Below are 17,896 nucleotides of genomic sequence, written 5' to 3'. Positions count from 1 at the left end.
CTACAATGAACCCTGTGATGCTGGGCTGGATGTGGAAGTTCTGATGTGAACTCCTAGCTCTCAGTATAAGCAGACAGATTCAGAAGTAAACACAGAGGTACCTGTGTATACAGTTGACCCTTGAACAACACATTAGTTCACTAACCCTCTGCAGTCAAAAATACACATATAACTTAAAGTTGGCCTTCTGTATACAAGGTTCTGATCCTGCAGATTCAACCAACATATGACTGTGTAATACTGTAATTCTGTTGAAAAACATCTGAACCTAAGTGGACCAGTTCAGTTCAGTCGCTCAGTTGTGTCCAACCCTTGCGACTGCGTGAACTGCAACACGCCAGGCCTCCCTGTCCATCACCAACTCCCGGAGCTTGCCCAAACTCATGTCCACCGAGTCAGTGATGCCATCCAACCATCTCATCCTGTTATCCCCTTCTCCCCTGCCTTCAGTCTTTCCTAGAATGAGGGTCTTTTCTAATGAGTCAGTTCTTTGCATCAGGTGGCCAAAGTATTGGAGTTTCAGCTTCAGCCTCAGTCCTTTCAATGAATATTCAGGGTTGATTTCCCTTAGGATGGACTGGTTTGATCTCCTTGCAGTCCAAGGGACTCTGGAAAGTCTTCAACGCCACAGTTCAAAAGCATCAGTTCTTCGGCATTCAGCTTCATGGTCCAAATCTCACATCCATACATGACTACTGAAAAAATCATAGCTTATGTAGACTAGACAGACCTTTATCTGCAAAGTAATGTCTCTGTGGGCCAGCGCAGTTCCAACTCGTTCAAGAGTCGGTTGTACGTGTATTTCCAAGCTCTAGCCTCTGTAAGGACCTAGCAGCAGTGATATCTTGTGATGATATCACCAGTCATACCTATACCAGATCTTGGCTTCCAAATATGATTCATTACTATGTTTTTGGCTGTGCTTCGTGGCATATAAGATCCTAGTTCCTTAACCAGGGTTCAAACCTATGCCTGCTGCAGTGGAAACAGAGTCCTAACCACTGGACCACCAGGGAATTCCCCTAAATATGGTTCTTGACTAAAAGGAATCAGAGCTCCTGGGAGAAACAGCTGATACCAGAACTGGGACAGGTTAAGTACAAGAACAACCTGAGACATCTTGTTTCAAAAAGCTAGGAAGTGCCCGAAGGACAAGGACACATTCAAAAGACACAGAAGACAGCTCGAGGGGAACTCTGCTGGCCAAATCAGGGACATCAAGGTACACTGTGAGCATCCAAAGAAGTAATAAAACAAATGGACTATGACTTACTGTATAAAATAGGAAAATAGATGAGACAGCTAAGTGGATAAAAGAAAGTTTAAGGGAGAACTGAACACACAGGTAGTTTCAAAGTACCTCCCCACAAAAGACTGTAATTTACAAATGAGAAATAGTTCACAATGAAAAAAACTGGTAGACACCACTCTGGTCAAGGTATCAGTGGTAATGAGTAATAAGACAAAATGCAATCATGCACCACCTCATGGGACGCAGTCAGGGGAACATGACATCATTTCTGCAATTCTAACTGCTGAAGGTACACAACCCGAACCTAATCATGAGGAAACACCAAGGTGAAGGTCACCCTGCAAAGTACAAAGTCTACCTACAAAGTCTGCAGTTTCCAAAGTATCAAGGCCATAAAGAGACGAAAGGAAACTAAGTATATATGACCTGACTCCCTTTGCTAGAAGACTCTACTGGGTCAAATGAAAAGATGAATGGAATCAGAGTATTAGTAACGTATCAATTGTATATGGTTACATAGTAAAATGTAGTTTGTGGGAAATAAACGCTGAAGTACTTGGAGCTGATGTGGAATCAGGTCAACACCACACTCTCACAGTTTAGAGGGGGGAAGTTACTTCCATTTTTAAGTTCATGATTATATAAAAAATAAAGAACATTACAAAAGAAAAAAGAAAGATTAGCGATTGAGAAACAGGCAGGGAAGGACGCATTGCTAGAGCTCCAGTTTCAGGGGCTACAACTCCCGTCACCAGACACTAACTTTTGGGGCCAAAATGCTTGGGTGCAAATTTCAGTCCCATCGTGTATCAGCAATGAGACTTGGGGAAAGTTGCTTACCCCCTCTCTGTACCTGTTTCCTCATCAGTAAAATGAGGATCGTAATAATTTGTAGAATTGTTGAGAATTAAATGGGTTTATACGTAAGTGCTTTGAAAAGTGCCTGGATCACAGTTTAACTAAAACACAATGTCCCCTGGAGTTGTTAAAAATGGAGTAAACTCACACATATGCTCACTACGGGGAGCAGGAGGAGGAGGAAAAAGAATCCTTTTTTAATGTAAAAGACATTATTCTGTGATTATAGCCATTGTTTTTGCTCTGACACTTCGGGCCTTATGTTTTACCTAAGCACAATAATCAACTGCAGCAAAGGTGATCTGTGTAGTTATCAGATGGAGGAAGGGAAGGCGGGTAACCAATGGTGCTGGAATGAAAAGCAGTTCAGAAAAGCCGGGCTTTGAGTTTAACGCAAAACCTTTTCCATGGTGACTTCCTGGATACCTAAGAGTCCGAAAGAATCACTCCCCTGCCAAACTGAGGCGCTTGCTCTGATCAACAGCGCCACCTGCAGGGCAACACCGTGAAGGCAATTTGATAATACCTGATTTCTGGCGAGAATTCTCTCATGGAAAACCCTAGAATTGCCAGTGAAAAGACCAATACATCGCAAACGCTGAGGAGTTACTGAATCTGTCCTCCTATTTTCACACCTAATCTACCCAGGGAAGAAAACTGCCTCTGCAACAGTTTACATGTAAGGAAAGAAGAAAGTTGTGAAGTAATTAGCCTCCAACTAATAAAAAAAATAAATTTAAAAAAAAAAAAAGGAAAGAGGAAAAAAATCCAACTGACAACTAAAATCGTAAATTATATAGGAATAAATTTTGCTAAGAATGATAAATATTTGAACAGATACCGTATACCTAGATTTTTTAAATGAGTACTATAAATTGGTTCTTTCCTACTTATAAATTCGCGATTCCAATAAACATTTCAAAGAACTTCACTTCTCAAAAACCAATGCTTCTAAATTTCTTTCAGGAAAACACATCAAAAAAAATTTTTTTTTAATTAAAAAATTTTTTTTTTCAAGTGCAAAGTACAGAACACACCCTAATAAACATTTACTGAGCTCTTACCATTGACAGGCACTATGTTACTTTTGCAATATTTTAAAAAAATCTTTATAATCGTTACTGTCCCATAGAGTGGAAATGCTAATCACACCTGCTCAGGTCCACTGTGGAGGCAGGAACTCTCGCAGTATGGCTACAGCACTCAGGGAGGGTCAGACAGTCACAGAGGGATTCAGTGTAACCAGTAAGTAACCAGTAATCAGCAGCACAGGCCTAGGACTCCCAGCACCTTAAACATGGCCAGAAATAATGCATACACAGATAGATGTACATTTTAACGTCTATGGCTAAAAATATGAGTAAATTTTATTAAACCAGTAATAAAACAAAGAGGGCCATTTAAAGGCAAAATTTTTTAATAAATGTCACAGCAAAAAATGTCCTTGTTGCTAGAAAGATGTAGAAAATGGAATTAGTTTCAAAGAAAACTTTTGCAATCAGTTTGACTTGACTTTTATAACCTAAGATTAGAGCGGCTGGTATTCCTCTCACCACTGTATTGGAGATTATTATTTCAAATTGGCTAGCGTGGCAAGGCTTCAGGAGATACACAGGAAGATGGAGAACCTCCTTAAATACCTGGAGAGAAATTATAAATGTAAAAAATTTAAAATTAAAACACCAACACAGCTTGTGTTTCAGAATACTTGTTAAAAAATAAAATGCTTGGAAAAAAACTGGGTATAAAAAAAACATTTCAATCACTATTAATCTCATAGAATTCCACAAAACGTAAACAGCCAGTAACTACATGGTTCCTAAAAATGTTTTAAAATAGTGCTTTATTTTCTATCTTCTATAGAATATAGAATATTCTATATGTATAATATAGACTATTATATAGACTATATTCTATATGTATAATATAGACTATTATATAGACTATATTCTATATGTATAATATAGACTATTATATAGACTATATTCTATATGTATAATATAGACTATTATATAGACTATATTCTATATGTATAATATAGACTATTATATAGACTATATTCTATATGTATAATATAGACTATTATATAGACTATATTCTATATGTATAATATAGACTATTATATAGACTATATTCTATAGTCAGGGCTACAAGACCTAGCACTGCAACTTACAAAGAAAAACCATGGCAAGTTTTTTTTTTTAAAAACAAATGCCCAAACAGTAATTTTCTCAAGCATCGGCTTGTATTAAAAAGTATGTATAGAAAAACCATGGCAAGTTTTTTTTTTTAAAAACAAATGCCCAAACAGTAATTTTCTCAAGCATCGGCTTGTATTAAAAAGTATGTATATATCAATACAAGGTGATTTAGTCTATTCTGAACTTCAAAACATGGAAGAAAACTTGGCTTTCAGCACAATCATTTCATGAGATGTTTAAAAGGAGTCCCTAGTTCAATAATGGGAAACAGACAAGTGTGCGGGTATGTGTGCTAGGGAGCAGGGGTGGTGGAAACGGGATCAAGAAATGGAGGATTTCAAGCACCTGATTCTCCAACATCATTTTCTTTTTCATTGGCTTTCATTTTTAATCAAAGTTATATATCCTCTTGATTTAAAGAGACAAACAGCTCTACAAGACCTGTTATGGAAAACAGCAATGCCTCCTTCTCCATGTCCCTTCCCCCCAACCAATTTACCTTCTCCTGAAGCAAAGATTTTTTTCAGAATTTCCTATCTTTATAAGCCTACATTGGTATTTCCTGTTTTATAACTTTAGACATTGCTCCTCCACCACAGAACATAAACTGCCTGCCTTTCTAACCTACTCTCAACCCCTGAACTTCTGCCAACATGCTCTCAAAAGGTTTATCACCATGCTTGGCTTAATATTCAAGGTTGACCACAGCTTTACCTAGATGAACACTAGTCACAGCTGGGCCATGGAACATGCAATGAATACCAGTCCTTCCCTGACAAGTTTACAATTGGTTGGTCTTTTCATTTGCTTGCTCTCTGTCATAACTCAACCCCAAACTCTTTGCCCGTTGTCTAAATCTCTCCAGTCCACCCTGACCCATCAGGTCCTGTACAAACATCACCTTCTTCCAAGGCTTCTGCCCAGTCCAGTCTGGCAGGAGTCAAGCTGGCGAGTAGCTGCTACCCATTAGGGGGGCGAAGGCTGCCAGGAAGATGGAACTGCAGGAGCCAGTGTGCTCCTGGAAGGGCCCTTGGCTGAACCACTCCAGGGGCTGCTGGGCAGATTCTCAAGAGAAGGAGGCAGGTGCTCAGCAAAGAGAAAGTGAACTATGCCAAGGTCACTGCAAACACATGCTGCTACACACTTGGTATTCTCTAAGAGCAAACCTAAAGGCAATTACAGAAGCCTAACAGCTAAAAAGGATGGTCTGAGGTTGCCTAAGAAATCCAGAGGTGCTTTGCGTAGAAGTCCAGTCATCCACACGTGCAGGTTCTAGGTGCGGCAGGGGCAAAATCCCCATCTGTCTCGCAAATTTCTTCTGTGGTGACACAGGTGATCCTGAGCGAGAGAAGCTGTGACGGTGATGAATGCCCTCAGGCATCTTAAACAGCAAGTCGATCACAAGCATGACTGTGCTATGGTCCTCCATAAACAAGGGACACTCTCTTCAATCACACCCTTTCCAGGGTGTGAGGGTGATGTGATCAAGCCCGCCACTGATTTATTTGCTTAGGAGATGTTCCTGCATCCACAGACCAGACTTCTATTTTCTTCTCTATCATGTTCCGATTTTTTCCAAATTCCCACCATGACATGTACTATTTTTTTTTCTAAATTATAAAAATAATCCTAAATGTAAAAAATCAGTAACATAAAAATTGCTTTTTATTACTTGAGACGATGTCATGAAAAGTTTTATTTTTTTAAAAATGAGTCTCTTGATTTAGGCCTCAGAAGCATAAGGGATTAACCACCGTCATATTCAAAATGATGCATTTATTCAAAGCAAACACTCATTTTCTTTGTCTTCTTCAGAAGAAAGAGTTACAACAATGCGTAAAAAGCTTGAAATGTCAATTTAAAGCACTTTTTTACTGAAACTTGATTCCTTGGGCCAGAGGGAGGTCCTTACTGTAGTTGATGGTACTAAGGGGGTAAAAAATGAACAAAATTAAATGAAGGATAGTACACATGTAATAGAGGATTTTTTTTATGCCATGAAAAAAATGTAGCTGATCTGCATATATTAACAAGGGCAAATGTTCAAGTTATAAGTTGGTGAAAAAAATTAGTATACAAAAAAGTTAGTATAGGTCCAGTTTTATAAAAGAAAAAAAAAAGGAGAAACACAAAAGTCTGAAAAGACACACAGCATATGTGTTAGTTGTGGTTTTCAGGGTGTAAAGAATATGGAGACTATAACTTCATCATCTTTATGTCTCTCAACAACGTGCAGTGAATTAGTAGGAAAAACACAGGGATTCACATTTGATAGAAATAGAATAAGGAACTATAATAATTTAGAAAATAAAAGGTTCCCTTTTAGCCATCTGGCTTTACTCCTGACACAGAGTGTCCCCATTAAATGGCTTCCAAAAAGGCTGCAGCTCTTAATACATGCTTGGTCCCCTAGATCCCATGTACACAAGACAAATATAAGGAACAAGACTGTCTTCAACAAAAGGGAATCAGGCAAAGAGCGTGCGTATGTCTGAGACTAAACAAGCCATAGCCAAAGCACCTCAGAAACTCCTGACATACCTTCAAAAATTTGCTAAGAACAGATCTTAAGCATGCATGCACACACACACACATACAATGCTCTGATGCAATTAAGGATGTGCTAACTTGACTGTGGGAATCTTTTCACAATGTAGGCATATGTAAATCATCATGTTATACTTTTTAAATATATTGTGATTTTGTCAATAATATACCTCAGAAAAGCTGGAGGGGAAAAAAAAAATTCCTGACCTACATGAAGTTGCTGGAGAACCCCCGACCTGCTCCTCCTGAGGTTCTAGAGCCAGTAAGAAGCAGCAAATGAGACCAAGACAGTGTCCTGGCTCCTCACCCGTGCTCCTCTAACACCTAACACCACACGGGCCTTCCATACCATCTTATTGCACTTGGATAAAGCGATTTCTATTTAAAGGAGAGGGAAAATAGAAAACAAGTAAAAAGTCCTAATCGAAATCTCCCAGCAACATGTTCCCTCACCAGCTACCCTTGTTCTGGGTGAACCTGCTTCTACTTTCAAGGCTTATGTTCGCTACTCCCAGAGAGCAGGATCCGCCCCCCACTCACTAGCCAGGCCTGCAGGCAGCCTGCCCAGCTCCATTCCTTCTACCCTGATAGACTGCAGGGGTGGGTTGACTGCACCCAATGAAAAAACTCAAAGGACAGCCTCTTCCACTTTATCCTGCTGGCTGACACCAAGTGTTTTGCTACGGTGCTGTCCCTAGACAGAAACCACTGGTTCCACAGTCAGGCGCTGGGCACTCTCCCAAGACAGTTAGGAAAATAATAGTACCAAGTGGATGATCAGGGAGGGGAGAGCTGTGGAACGTTAGAAACACAAAATCAAGAGAAATTACACGAACACAGAGCAGAAAGCAGAAATGTGTAGGAGCATGTTCCAGAGGCTGTAAGGCCAAACCGCTTCCCCAAAGCCTTCTCTTACCAAGTAGATCTTCTCATGTACTGCTTCCAGGCGTCACTGCCCGACTCCCTGCCCCCGCCAGTGTGTTTCTCCCCTCCTAGAGAAGTGCACAAATAGCTCGTGACTCTATGCATAGCATATATTGTATGTGTGTGTATACATATAGCAGCGCCTCTGCGGGCTCCCACTTAGTACCATGGAAATGAAGGCACCAGGGGACCAGAGCTACCTGACCAGTTACTTCACCTGTGGCCAGAGTAGCTCCTTTGCAAACAAACACATAAAAGACAGAGACCAAAATAAACACAAAAAAGGGAACTACTTTGGAAAATAAAGTTAAAGGAACTAACAAAAAATAGAAATATCAAGCAGCAGAAGGAAACCTTAAAAAAACCTTACCATTAGACCAAGGTGTTAAGAGTAGAAACCTCCAGACAAGGGAAATAAAATTTATTTTCCCATTGATGCTTATCTGTATATAATTTTCTAAAATGTTCATAAACTGATCTTGTAATAAAATGTTCAAATGTTATCTTAATATTTTAAAAGAGATTATAAAAAGATAATGATTCCACAAAACAAGAAAAGGTTACACTTAAAAGTATGCTATCAAAGTACATTTAATATTGTTTTTTGTAAGAGAAAAAACTTGAGAGAAGGATTAGCAGAAAAGTTTGAAGAAATCTCTCAAAAAGACTAATGAGATAAAGGGAAAAAAAAAAACAAAATTAGATATCTAATTCTTCAAGAGATAACATTCAAATAATAGGAGTTCTAGAAATTAAAACAGAAAAAAATCAAAGGGAAAAAACCTCAAACACCACCAAAACAAAATAAAACTATCAAAAACTTTCCACAACTAAAATCTGTGAGTTCCAATGCTAAGGCCAATTACTAGCCCACTGACTGTGCAACAAGAATTTTACCAAGATCTCCACTGAAGCATATTACTGAAGCATTTCAGAACATCAGACATAAATAATAGACCCCAAACTTTTGAAATGAGGGGAAAGATCAGAAATCAAAGTGGACTGGGCTTTTCAACTACAGTAATGGAAACCAGAAGACAAGTAATTTATAACTTCAAAGTCTGAGAAAAGCTACAATCTGTGCAGAAAATACATAGCAGATCTGTTTACAATGCCGCTAGCATCTGGGAATTTACAGGCTAACCAGTTCCCCATATGGTCTCACTGGGCCAACAATGTAGTTTATGTTTATTACCTGTTTTCCTTCTGAGAGTCTGAAATGTGGGGGGCACGTTAGGCCTTGCATGCCTGTGTGACCAACTCCTAATAAAAGCTTTGGATACCAAGTCTCTATGCTTCCCTGGCAGACAATGTTTCACACAAGTTGTCCAGCATGGTAAAGGAAAAAGCATTCTCTACATACCAAATGCACCTCCAATCTCAGCCCCACTCGTCGGAATGTTGACGTTTACAATGCCACAATCTGATCCTTTTGGTCTGCGTATATAAAAAGGGAGGCACAGTGAAAGCAAAATATAGGGAAGTTTAAAATATATATATATATACAAAAATGAATAAATAAATAAGCCGAACAAAACTTCTAAGATTCTCAATGCTGAAAAACAGATTTTCACCTATGATGGCTTCATTTTCTTTTTTTGTAAAGTCGATTCACCACACAAATCAGACTTATATTCATTTTAAAAATAGACAAAGTTATACCCAAGCCAGCGAAAGATTCTGCCCATATCCTTGGTAAAGATGCTACTTGAAAGTCCCTGTTTGACTTCATTATTCCACGCAAAGACCTCATCTTCATTCTAAAAGGACAGACATTGGAAGCTGTTAGATGATACAGCGTCAGGTCCAATCACTAATGGTAAACTCATTCCATAAAATGTACCAGGATAATCGTAGGGGAACTAAGGAGTCAACATCTTCCTAATACAGTGCTTTGTGGGATCTTCCCCTCAAATGAACTTTGAGAAAAACATATAATGGGACGTGCTTGGCTGTCCAGTGGCTAAGACTCAGAGCTCCCAACTCTGGGGATCTGGGTTCCATCCCTCATCAGGGAACTAGATCCCATATGCTGCAACTAAGAGTTTCCATACAAAGACCCAGCAAAGCCAAATAAATAAATATTAAAACACACACACACACACAAGTATATTCTTCCATGTCAGGCCACTACATACAAGATCTATTATTTACTAAGCCCTTACTACATGCAACACAAACACACTGACATTGAACATGCATTTATATATTTAATTCTCAGCCAATGACGCAGGCTCAATGTTATCCCAAATTTACAGATTAGGCAAGAGGGGTTAAATGATATGCTCAGGAACTCAAACACGTAGACACATGACAAAACATGACATTACAATTTATAGTCACATTATGTGGAGCAAAAATAGACAGTTTAAAGCAAGATTTTAATTCATGCAATCACATCATTGCAACAAGGTATGTCTCATTACCCTTTAACTGTTAATCACAGTAGCCAAGCCTCGATTCAATCTCTAAGCTTCTGCTGGCAGAGTAGGGCCTGTTGCACGTGAGGAAGGAGACCCTCTAGACACCTACATCTGCTGAAACCTCTGCAGCCTGTCCTCTGATACAGGTTGTAGCTGTACATTTCTACCTTCTCATTTTGTCCACTGATATTGAGCACTCAGACTATCAAACTACCTGGTCCCTTTTGTGCACAAGATGGTTGCATAGCGTACACAGCTCAGAATCAGGTGATACAGACAATGTGGGCCACATTCTCCACCAATTTCAACATTGGCCCTTGGCTTGTCTCAATTCCCCTGGCATCTAGCTTAACATGCTTTATTGCTTAAAGTGTTCAGATCATCCTATTTTGTCCTTAACTTTCAAATCTCTACTAATCAGAGTCATTTTATAAAACCTCCCCAAAAGGCTAACTGAGTGAAATTTAATATGCCTTTATTTTCTCCTGGTTTTCTCATTTGTTTCAACATTAAACTAGAGAAAAGAGAGAAGGAATCCACATTTTACCTTGAATTTAAAGACATAAAGAATCGGGGCAAAAGTCTCTGTGTGTACAATGGATGCATCATGGTCAAGACCTGTCACAATTGTCGGTTCTACGTAATTTCCAGGGCGATCCATAACCTGTAGCAGAAGAAGGAAATAAAATCAAGAACATTTATTTTTGATTCTTTGGTTCAGAGGATACCATCTTTGCCTATACTTTAAGGGTTTTTTTTTTTTTTTAAATGGACCATTTTTAAAGTCTTTATTGAATTTGTCACATTATTGCTTCTGTTCTATGTTTCAGTTTTTTGAGGGGGCGTGTGGGGTCTCAGCTCCCCAACCAGGGATTGAACCCACACCCCCTGCGTTGGAATGTGAAGTCTTAACCACTGGACCGCCAGGGAAGTCCCATGCCTATACTTTTGGGGAAAAAAAAATTATCATTTATAAGTGAATTATTTCTCCAAAATAACTTCCCATCATGAATGAAAATTTCTCTGCCACCTATTGGTTCTAACTTTAGTTGGTCAGAAAAAGAAAAGAAAAAAGGGTCAAGGACAGAGAGCTGGGCTATGCATCATGACCAAGTTACAGTGAAAAAATGTGGCTATAGGTGGCTATTTTAAACTACACATAATTTTTAAAGAGGTAATCTATAGCCATCCTGTTACAACGTACCCCACCCACCACCACCTTCCCAATTCTTACATTGAAGCCTTAAACCTCACCTTCTCCACTGTGACTAAATTTGAAGACAGGACCTTCAGGCAGGCAAAGTTAAAAGAGGTCATGAGGGTGAGGCCCTTATCAGATAGAACTAATTCCTCATAAGAAGAGACACCAAGGACCTCCTCTCTCCAGACAGACCATGTGAAGACGCTGAGAGAAGTGGCCACCTGCAAGCCAGAGGCCTCATCAGAAAGAACCAAACTCGCCAGCACCTCAAATTTGGACTCAGCCTCCAGAACTGTGAGACAATAAACGTGTTGCTTAAGCCACCCAGTCTGTGATGCTTTGTTACGGCAGCCCTAGCAAGCTAACACACAGTAACACAGAAACCTAAAGCTCCAAGGACATACTGTAGACACCCTCCTGAGCTCCACGTAACCCAATTGCTAGTTCATCTCCACATAACTTCTATAAAATATTCTGATGCCGGCAGCAAGCTGCTTGGCCAGTGGTCGGTTCTTCAGTGTGCCTGTACAATTCTGCCCACACCTTCTGAGCTGTATGTTTACTCAGCGTCACCTGTATTTACTCCCAGTTCCATATGCAGCAGCTATATTTGTTACTGTAATCCTATACCGCATTGTGTACCTTAAGTAAATATTACCCGAGGGGGGGGGGGAGTTACTTCTAAAAAGATTAAGTTATATGCTTAAAAAAACTCAAGGTAAATAAGTAACAAAAGTACAAATATGCATATACATCTCTATCAGGTGATATGTAGGTGTGTCAGTGTTAAGAGAAGGAGTCTGCCCTCAGAGTGCTTTGCGAGAGACTCAGTTCACTGTGATTTTTAAAGAACTGAAAATACATTGTAGATAATAAATGATATTTATAGCTCATTCAAGGATGAAGACAAATTTCTATCGTACATGAAAAAAATGCCTTGGATCTACATCTCAAGAATCAAACAAATAGAGTGTGAACTGAAATTCATATTTTACAGCAAGACAAGAAAAATTTAACCATCAAAAGCTTTCTTTGGAAAAAAAAAAAAAGCTTTCTTTGCCCTATGGCCTCCTCTCTCCCCTCTACTGTGCATTGTGTATCTGTATTATGCATCCACCAAACCTCCCCATAAGCAGAAATACCTGCTCAACCATAAAGAGCAAACATTCTCCTAGCACTGATAAGACAATTCCTAAAATATAACACTCCTTCATTAGCTTGTAAGGAGCCACGATGACATCTCTCTAGACTGTGTAAACTGTCATTTAATATACAGCCCTGTTTAAAGTACTTTTATAACTGCCTTGACTTTCTAACAGGCAGAACGGTTCTCAAAGCTTTCCAAGATGCTGTTCCTGGGTTATAATCCTCAACTTGGCTCAAATAAAATTTTCCATTTCTTTCTTAAACCAACTAATTAATTTTCCATTGACAACAGTAATATGTGTCAAATTAAAATGCTTGCAGTGTGTATTTTTTTGATTCTCCACCTTAAATGACTTAAAAATCACTACTAAATGTGGATTTAAACTGCACTGAATACAGTCTTCCCCTGTACCATGAAAAAGAGGTCTTCATCTCCCTTCCATACAAATTGCCAGGCACTCAATGCAAAGATAACCTTGGCTCTGAGTTATGTCTTTTCAGAAATGTTCCATGTGTGTTACATTGTTATTCTTTCAAATATGTACTTACTTCCCTGTTACAAAAGGATTGCAGAAAAGAAAGCTGGTAGTGAGGGATACCTCATCAAGTTACCCAGAGCCTACTTGTGTGCAAAAGGAAAAGAAAAGTCCTGATCTCAAGTGGTCATTACCTTGCCACCATAGACAACGGTGCCACCTTCTTTCTTTGCTTCTTCCACTGCTCCAAGAAACATGCTTACTGCCTGTTTGGTGTGGAGTGGCCCATAGAGAACGTTAGCTGGAGAGAAAAAAAGACTGCTTCATTTCACCTTAAAAGGCATCATTTTATTATTTCTAACAGCTATCCCATTGAGCAGACCAATCCCTTAATATATTACTTTGCCTTAGAACAGGAGGTTTCAGCAACCTTTCTCTGCAAAGAGCCAGACAGTAACTATTTAATGTTTGGTGTGACATATGTGGTCTCTGCCATGACTACTCAACTCCACCAATGCAGTGCAAAAGCAGCCACAGAAGATACGCAAAAAAGCAGGTATGACTGAGTGCTCATAAGCTTTCTATAGAGAAACACGAAGGGTCAAATCTAGGCAAAGAGCTATCAATTCATCAGGGCACTGCAGTCAAAATATAGGCTCTGCTTACTCATTACAAGGTGACTATTCTCTAAGAACTTCATAGGCCCAGCAGTCGTGAACAAGTTAAGGGTGCACAGGGGGTCGGGGGGGCAATGAGGTCAGACCATGCAAGACTATAAACTTGCTAAAACGGGGCTCCAAAGGCATCGAAGTTAAAGTCCAAAAGCAATGACTGTGTTAAGCAAGAGAGTGAACTATCTAATTACATTTTTTAAATTGCTTTGGTTATGATGGAAGGCAGAAATGGAAGCAGAGAAGTCAGGTAGGTGCCTCTCGCTACCTTGCCAGAGGGAAGATGGTGCTAACTCCAAAGAGGGAAATGGAAAAGGAGAAGCTCAAACTCACCCCACCTCAAGATCATATCCCAAGCTCATCCACCAGCTCACATGAAACACTCAGATCCTAACTTGGAGCAGACTTGTCACCCTAACTGCCCAATAATAACCTGCTTCATAGTCCCTTGGGCCTCTCAGGAAAGGGAAAAAAAATATATATATATATCTAAGTAGAAAACCAGGAACTCTTATTAACACCAGCAGTTAAAAAGAAAATCTCTGAAATCAACCAGATACTCACAGTCCCAAGGGTTCCCAACACGGATCTGTGCGTAGGCCTTTTTAAGTCTATTGACAACTTCATCATGGATGCTTTCATGTAAGAACTAAATGAAGAAACATTCAAGGGATTAGGAAATATAAATGCACTATTAATAGTATATATAAATAGTACAAATAAATGCACAAAATTGCTAACAATGTACAATTTTCTTTTTTTCCTGCAGCCTTTTTTTTTTTTCGGCTGCATCGTGAAGCTGTGGGATCTTAGTTCCCTGGCCAGGGATTGAACCCATGCCCTCAGCAGTGAAATCTCAGAGTCCTAACCATTAGACTGTCAGGGAATTCTTCCAATTTTTCTTAACATTACTGATTTATACAGGTGACCCTGGAACAACATGGGTCTGAACTGCTCAAGTCCCCCTGTATAAACATATTTTTCTAGAATACATGCTACAGGACTACATGGTTCACAGTTGGTTGAAACAGAGGGCCAATGATAAATCATCAGAGGTGTGTAGTACCAGAGTGGATTTTTCTAAAGACTACTACTCTCCCTATAGAAACTGATTTGGGTTATGACCAATAGTATCCTTTAATATTTGACACTTAATAGAAAGCATAGCTATGCATATTTGCTCCAGGACACAAAGGAAAAACAAAAGTTAACCAAATAAAGAAATGCTTGACATTTACATCATTTCATAGTTTGTCATGTAATTAAGATTGTAATATTTTGGAGTATGCCTGTTTCCTTCTAAGCTTTAATGTAATAAATGCCTAAGGTGAACAAATTTAATAAATTGTAAATACTTTATGAACATTGTAGCTTAAATGTTTTTAAGAACTTCAACTGATTAATGTAAAAACCAAGAAAAGATTGATATTCATCCATTGTAAAATACAGGAAGAGTGAAAATGAGAAGTCATAGCAAAAGTAAAGATTCAATTTCCCTATTTTCTTATCTTATTCTAACTAATTTAGATTGTGCTAATCTTATAAAGAATTTGTTCACATTCACTGTGGGTGAGAGGAAAAACCCAAAGCTAATTCCTCCATAATTTGATTTTTCTTTTTAATGACAGGAGGAAAACTCAACAATAATTATTTTTAAAAAGGCAAAGGTAGCCAAATTTTCTGCCTAATCAAAACTTGTTTGGCACAAGTTTCCAGTAGCACAACTCATGAAAATCAAGGTTGTATCCCAGAAAAAAACATTTTAAAATCCAGTCCAAAACTAAGGGTGGATATTAAACTTCCCAAGCCCCAAACACTGAAGGGAAACCACTCTCATCATATTCACTTAATATGTACATGCTCTATACACTATGTGTACAGACTTAGACATTTCTAAAGAGAGGATACACATACATTTACTTTCCAGAAAATTATGTCACATCAAGTCAAATCCAAGACTTGACTTACAGGCCCAAATCTTTTAATTTTTAAAATATTTTACAACTTAAAATGTCTTTATAAAAAAGCCAAAATTGTCTTTCTTTTAGCAAACAGGTTCAAATTTTTCAAATGTTTTGTTGTTGTTGTTGTTGGGGCTCTAAGTCGTGTCCGACTCTTTGCGACCCCATAGGGTGTTTAGATTGTTTTATTCTCTAAGTGACATGGGATTCTGTCCACACTGTTAGGTGCAGGATTGAAAGCAGGTCTAATCTCCCAAGTCCGACTCCAGTGAGGGCTGGACCACATCCAGCTTGGGGCAGAGCTAAGGCAGGGACCCTGGCTGACCAGCAGAATGCGCCATGAGCCCAGAACAGAGTAGGAGAGTCAAACTGTGTTCAGAAACTGCAGGTTTCTGGTAGCCCTTCTGTCACACTTCCTGGATGGTACAGTGTGTTAGAAAATGGCAAAGGAAAAGCAGGACAGTCTCACACGCCCGTGCAGACACTCACCAGGCGCCTCGCGGTGGTACACCTCTGGCCGGCTGTCCCCACGGCTGCAAAGAGAGCTGAGGGGACGACTAAGCTGAGGTCCGCATCCTCAAAAGCTTAGGGAAACAAAACACACCCATCAGTGTCGTGAAGGAGGCAGACAAGGTACTTGACGCTAAATGGTGTAAGATGATGCCTTTAGAAAGCGCATCATCAGAAGAGTGGGAGCGGGGTTCAGGATGGGGAACACATGTAAATCCATGGCTGATTCATGTCAATGTATGGCAAAAACCACTACAATACTGTGAAGTAATTAGCCTCCAACTAATAAAAATAAATGGGGAAAAAAAAAAAAGTGCAAGAAGAGAACATCACAACAATTTCTGTAAGATGAGCAGGTTCACGCTGCAGAGGCAACTCCTCTCCCAGGGAAAATGATACGAGAATAGAGCGATGAGCTCATCCTCTTCCGACTTGCTTTATCTTTCACCTCTCGGGAGTTTCTGGTGCTGACTAAGCCTTGTCTGCACCCATGTGATCTCTTCTATAAGACCCCGTCGTCTTTGTCAGTTTTACTTGCCTCCACTCTCAACCCCACAGCCGATTACAATGGCAGCTTCCCTGGACCAGAGAGCCCATTGGGACCCTTCTGATTTATTACCACCATCCAACCAAGCTCTCTAACAATATCGACACCCTCACCTGCATCAGTCCATTCCCTTAAATGCCACTTGTTCCCCCCTCTACAGAAGTTTTTTCAAATCTCTCAAACCCCTCGTGCCCTTTACTCCCGCACCAGATGACCTCACCCTGCACTTGCAGAAAATCTTGAAGGGATCACACACCAAGCCCTTTCCTGCTTCCTCTGCAACTCTGAAATCAACGCAAAATCACCTCCAGATTCCTCTCCCCCTTTGTCTATATTCCTTCCTCCTACTCTTCTGCCCTCTGGAGAAAAAACTAGCATCATCTTTACAAGATTAACCCTTCCAGTGATACACTGTATTACTTATAACTCCTTCCTTTCCACCCCTTCCATAAACTTACAGTCCCAATTGCCTTTTACATCCTCAATTTCCCCCTGTCCAGTCTAAATAGCCTTCTCACGTGATGGTTAAGAAGGCAGTTTGTACAACCAAACAGACCAAGGTTCTTATCCATCCCCACCCCTTTTTTAGTTGTGTTATTTTACCTTTTTAAGCCTCAGTTTCCTCATGCATAAAATGGAATACTATTTTCTGGGGGTACTAATGGATGATAGGAAGGAGTTTTAGAAAGAGAGCTGTGCTCTGGGGTCTGATTGCCAGGATAGAAATGCTGACTCTGTCACTTTAGGCACATATTATTTTAAGCCTAAGTGTAACCTTCAAATGAGATTAATAAAGGTGGGATTATTGTGGGGATTAAATGACATATGGCATATGAAACAGCTTATCACAATACTTGTCAAATGCCTAGTGATCTATAAATGCTAATTGTATTTTTAATCAGCTCCCTTTTACAAAATTAGAAGTTCACCCAGAACAAATCCTTCATCACACACTTTTTCTATTCCTGGTGTCCCCCACAAACACAAAAGCATTAAACACGATAATGATAGCAATGTATAATTAGGAAGTTTTTTATCATAAAATTCATGATTCTATGAAGTCTCAACCCACTGATATTCATTATATTATCCAGAAGTTATGCTGGTGGACTATTTCCTCTTGTGTCAAACAAGTGAAAAAGAGAATTAAATAATCTCTAAGACTACAGCTAAATGATA

The 17,896-nt window shown here is 39.4% G+C and overlaps 1 protein-coding gene across 2 annotated transcripts in view; it reads right to left on the bottom strand.

The window, feature by feature from the left end:
* Positions 1-3,509: 3,509 nt before the first annotated feature.
* The window catches only part of ALDH7A1 (aldehyde dehydrogenase 7 family member A1), a 37,658-nt gene continuing 23,271 nt past the window's right edge, over positions 3,510-17,896 (bottom strand). Inside the window, exons 11-19 of one of the 2 annotated variants that reach the window (XR_006342687.1) lie at positions 16,150-16,244; positions 14,264-14,348; positions 13,223-13,329; positions 10,753-10,869; positions 9,445-9,542; positions 9,146-9,219; positions 7,775-7,850; positions 5,213-6,237; positions 3,510-3,750 (exon numbers count right to left, since the gene is read on the bottom strand). Coding sequence is in view for 1 of the 2 variants with exons in the window: in XM_043912219.1 (XP_043768154.1) it covers positions 6,183-6,237; positions 7,775-7,850; positions 9,146-9,219; positions 9,445-9,542; positions 10,753-10,869; positions 13,223-13,329; positions 14,264-14,348; positions 16,150-16,244 (707 nt within the window). In the remaining variant the exon portion in view is untranslated. Of the gene's footprint in view, positions 3,751-4,670; positions 6,238-7,774; positions 7,851-9,145; positions 9,220-9,444; positions 9,543-10,752; positions 10,870-13,222; positions 13,330-14,263; positions 14,349-16,149; positions 16,245-17,896 lie in introns of those variants that run through there. The other variant, XM_043912219.1, reaches the window with a different exon arrangement.

The sequence above is a fragment of the Cervus elaphus genome, chromosome 9 (assembly GCF_910594005.1).
Source record: "Cervus elaphus chromosome 9, mCerEla1.1, whole genome shotgun sequence".
Classification (NCBI taxonomy): Eukaryota; Metazoa; Chordata; class Mammalia; order Artiodactyla; family Cervidae; genus Cervus; species Cervus elaphus.
This window is presented reverse-complemented; position numbering and strand designations above follow the sequence as displayed.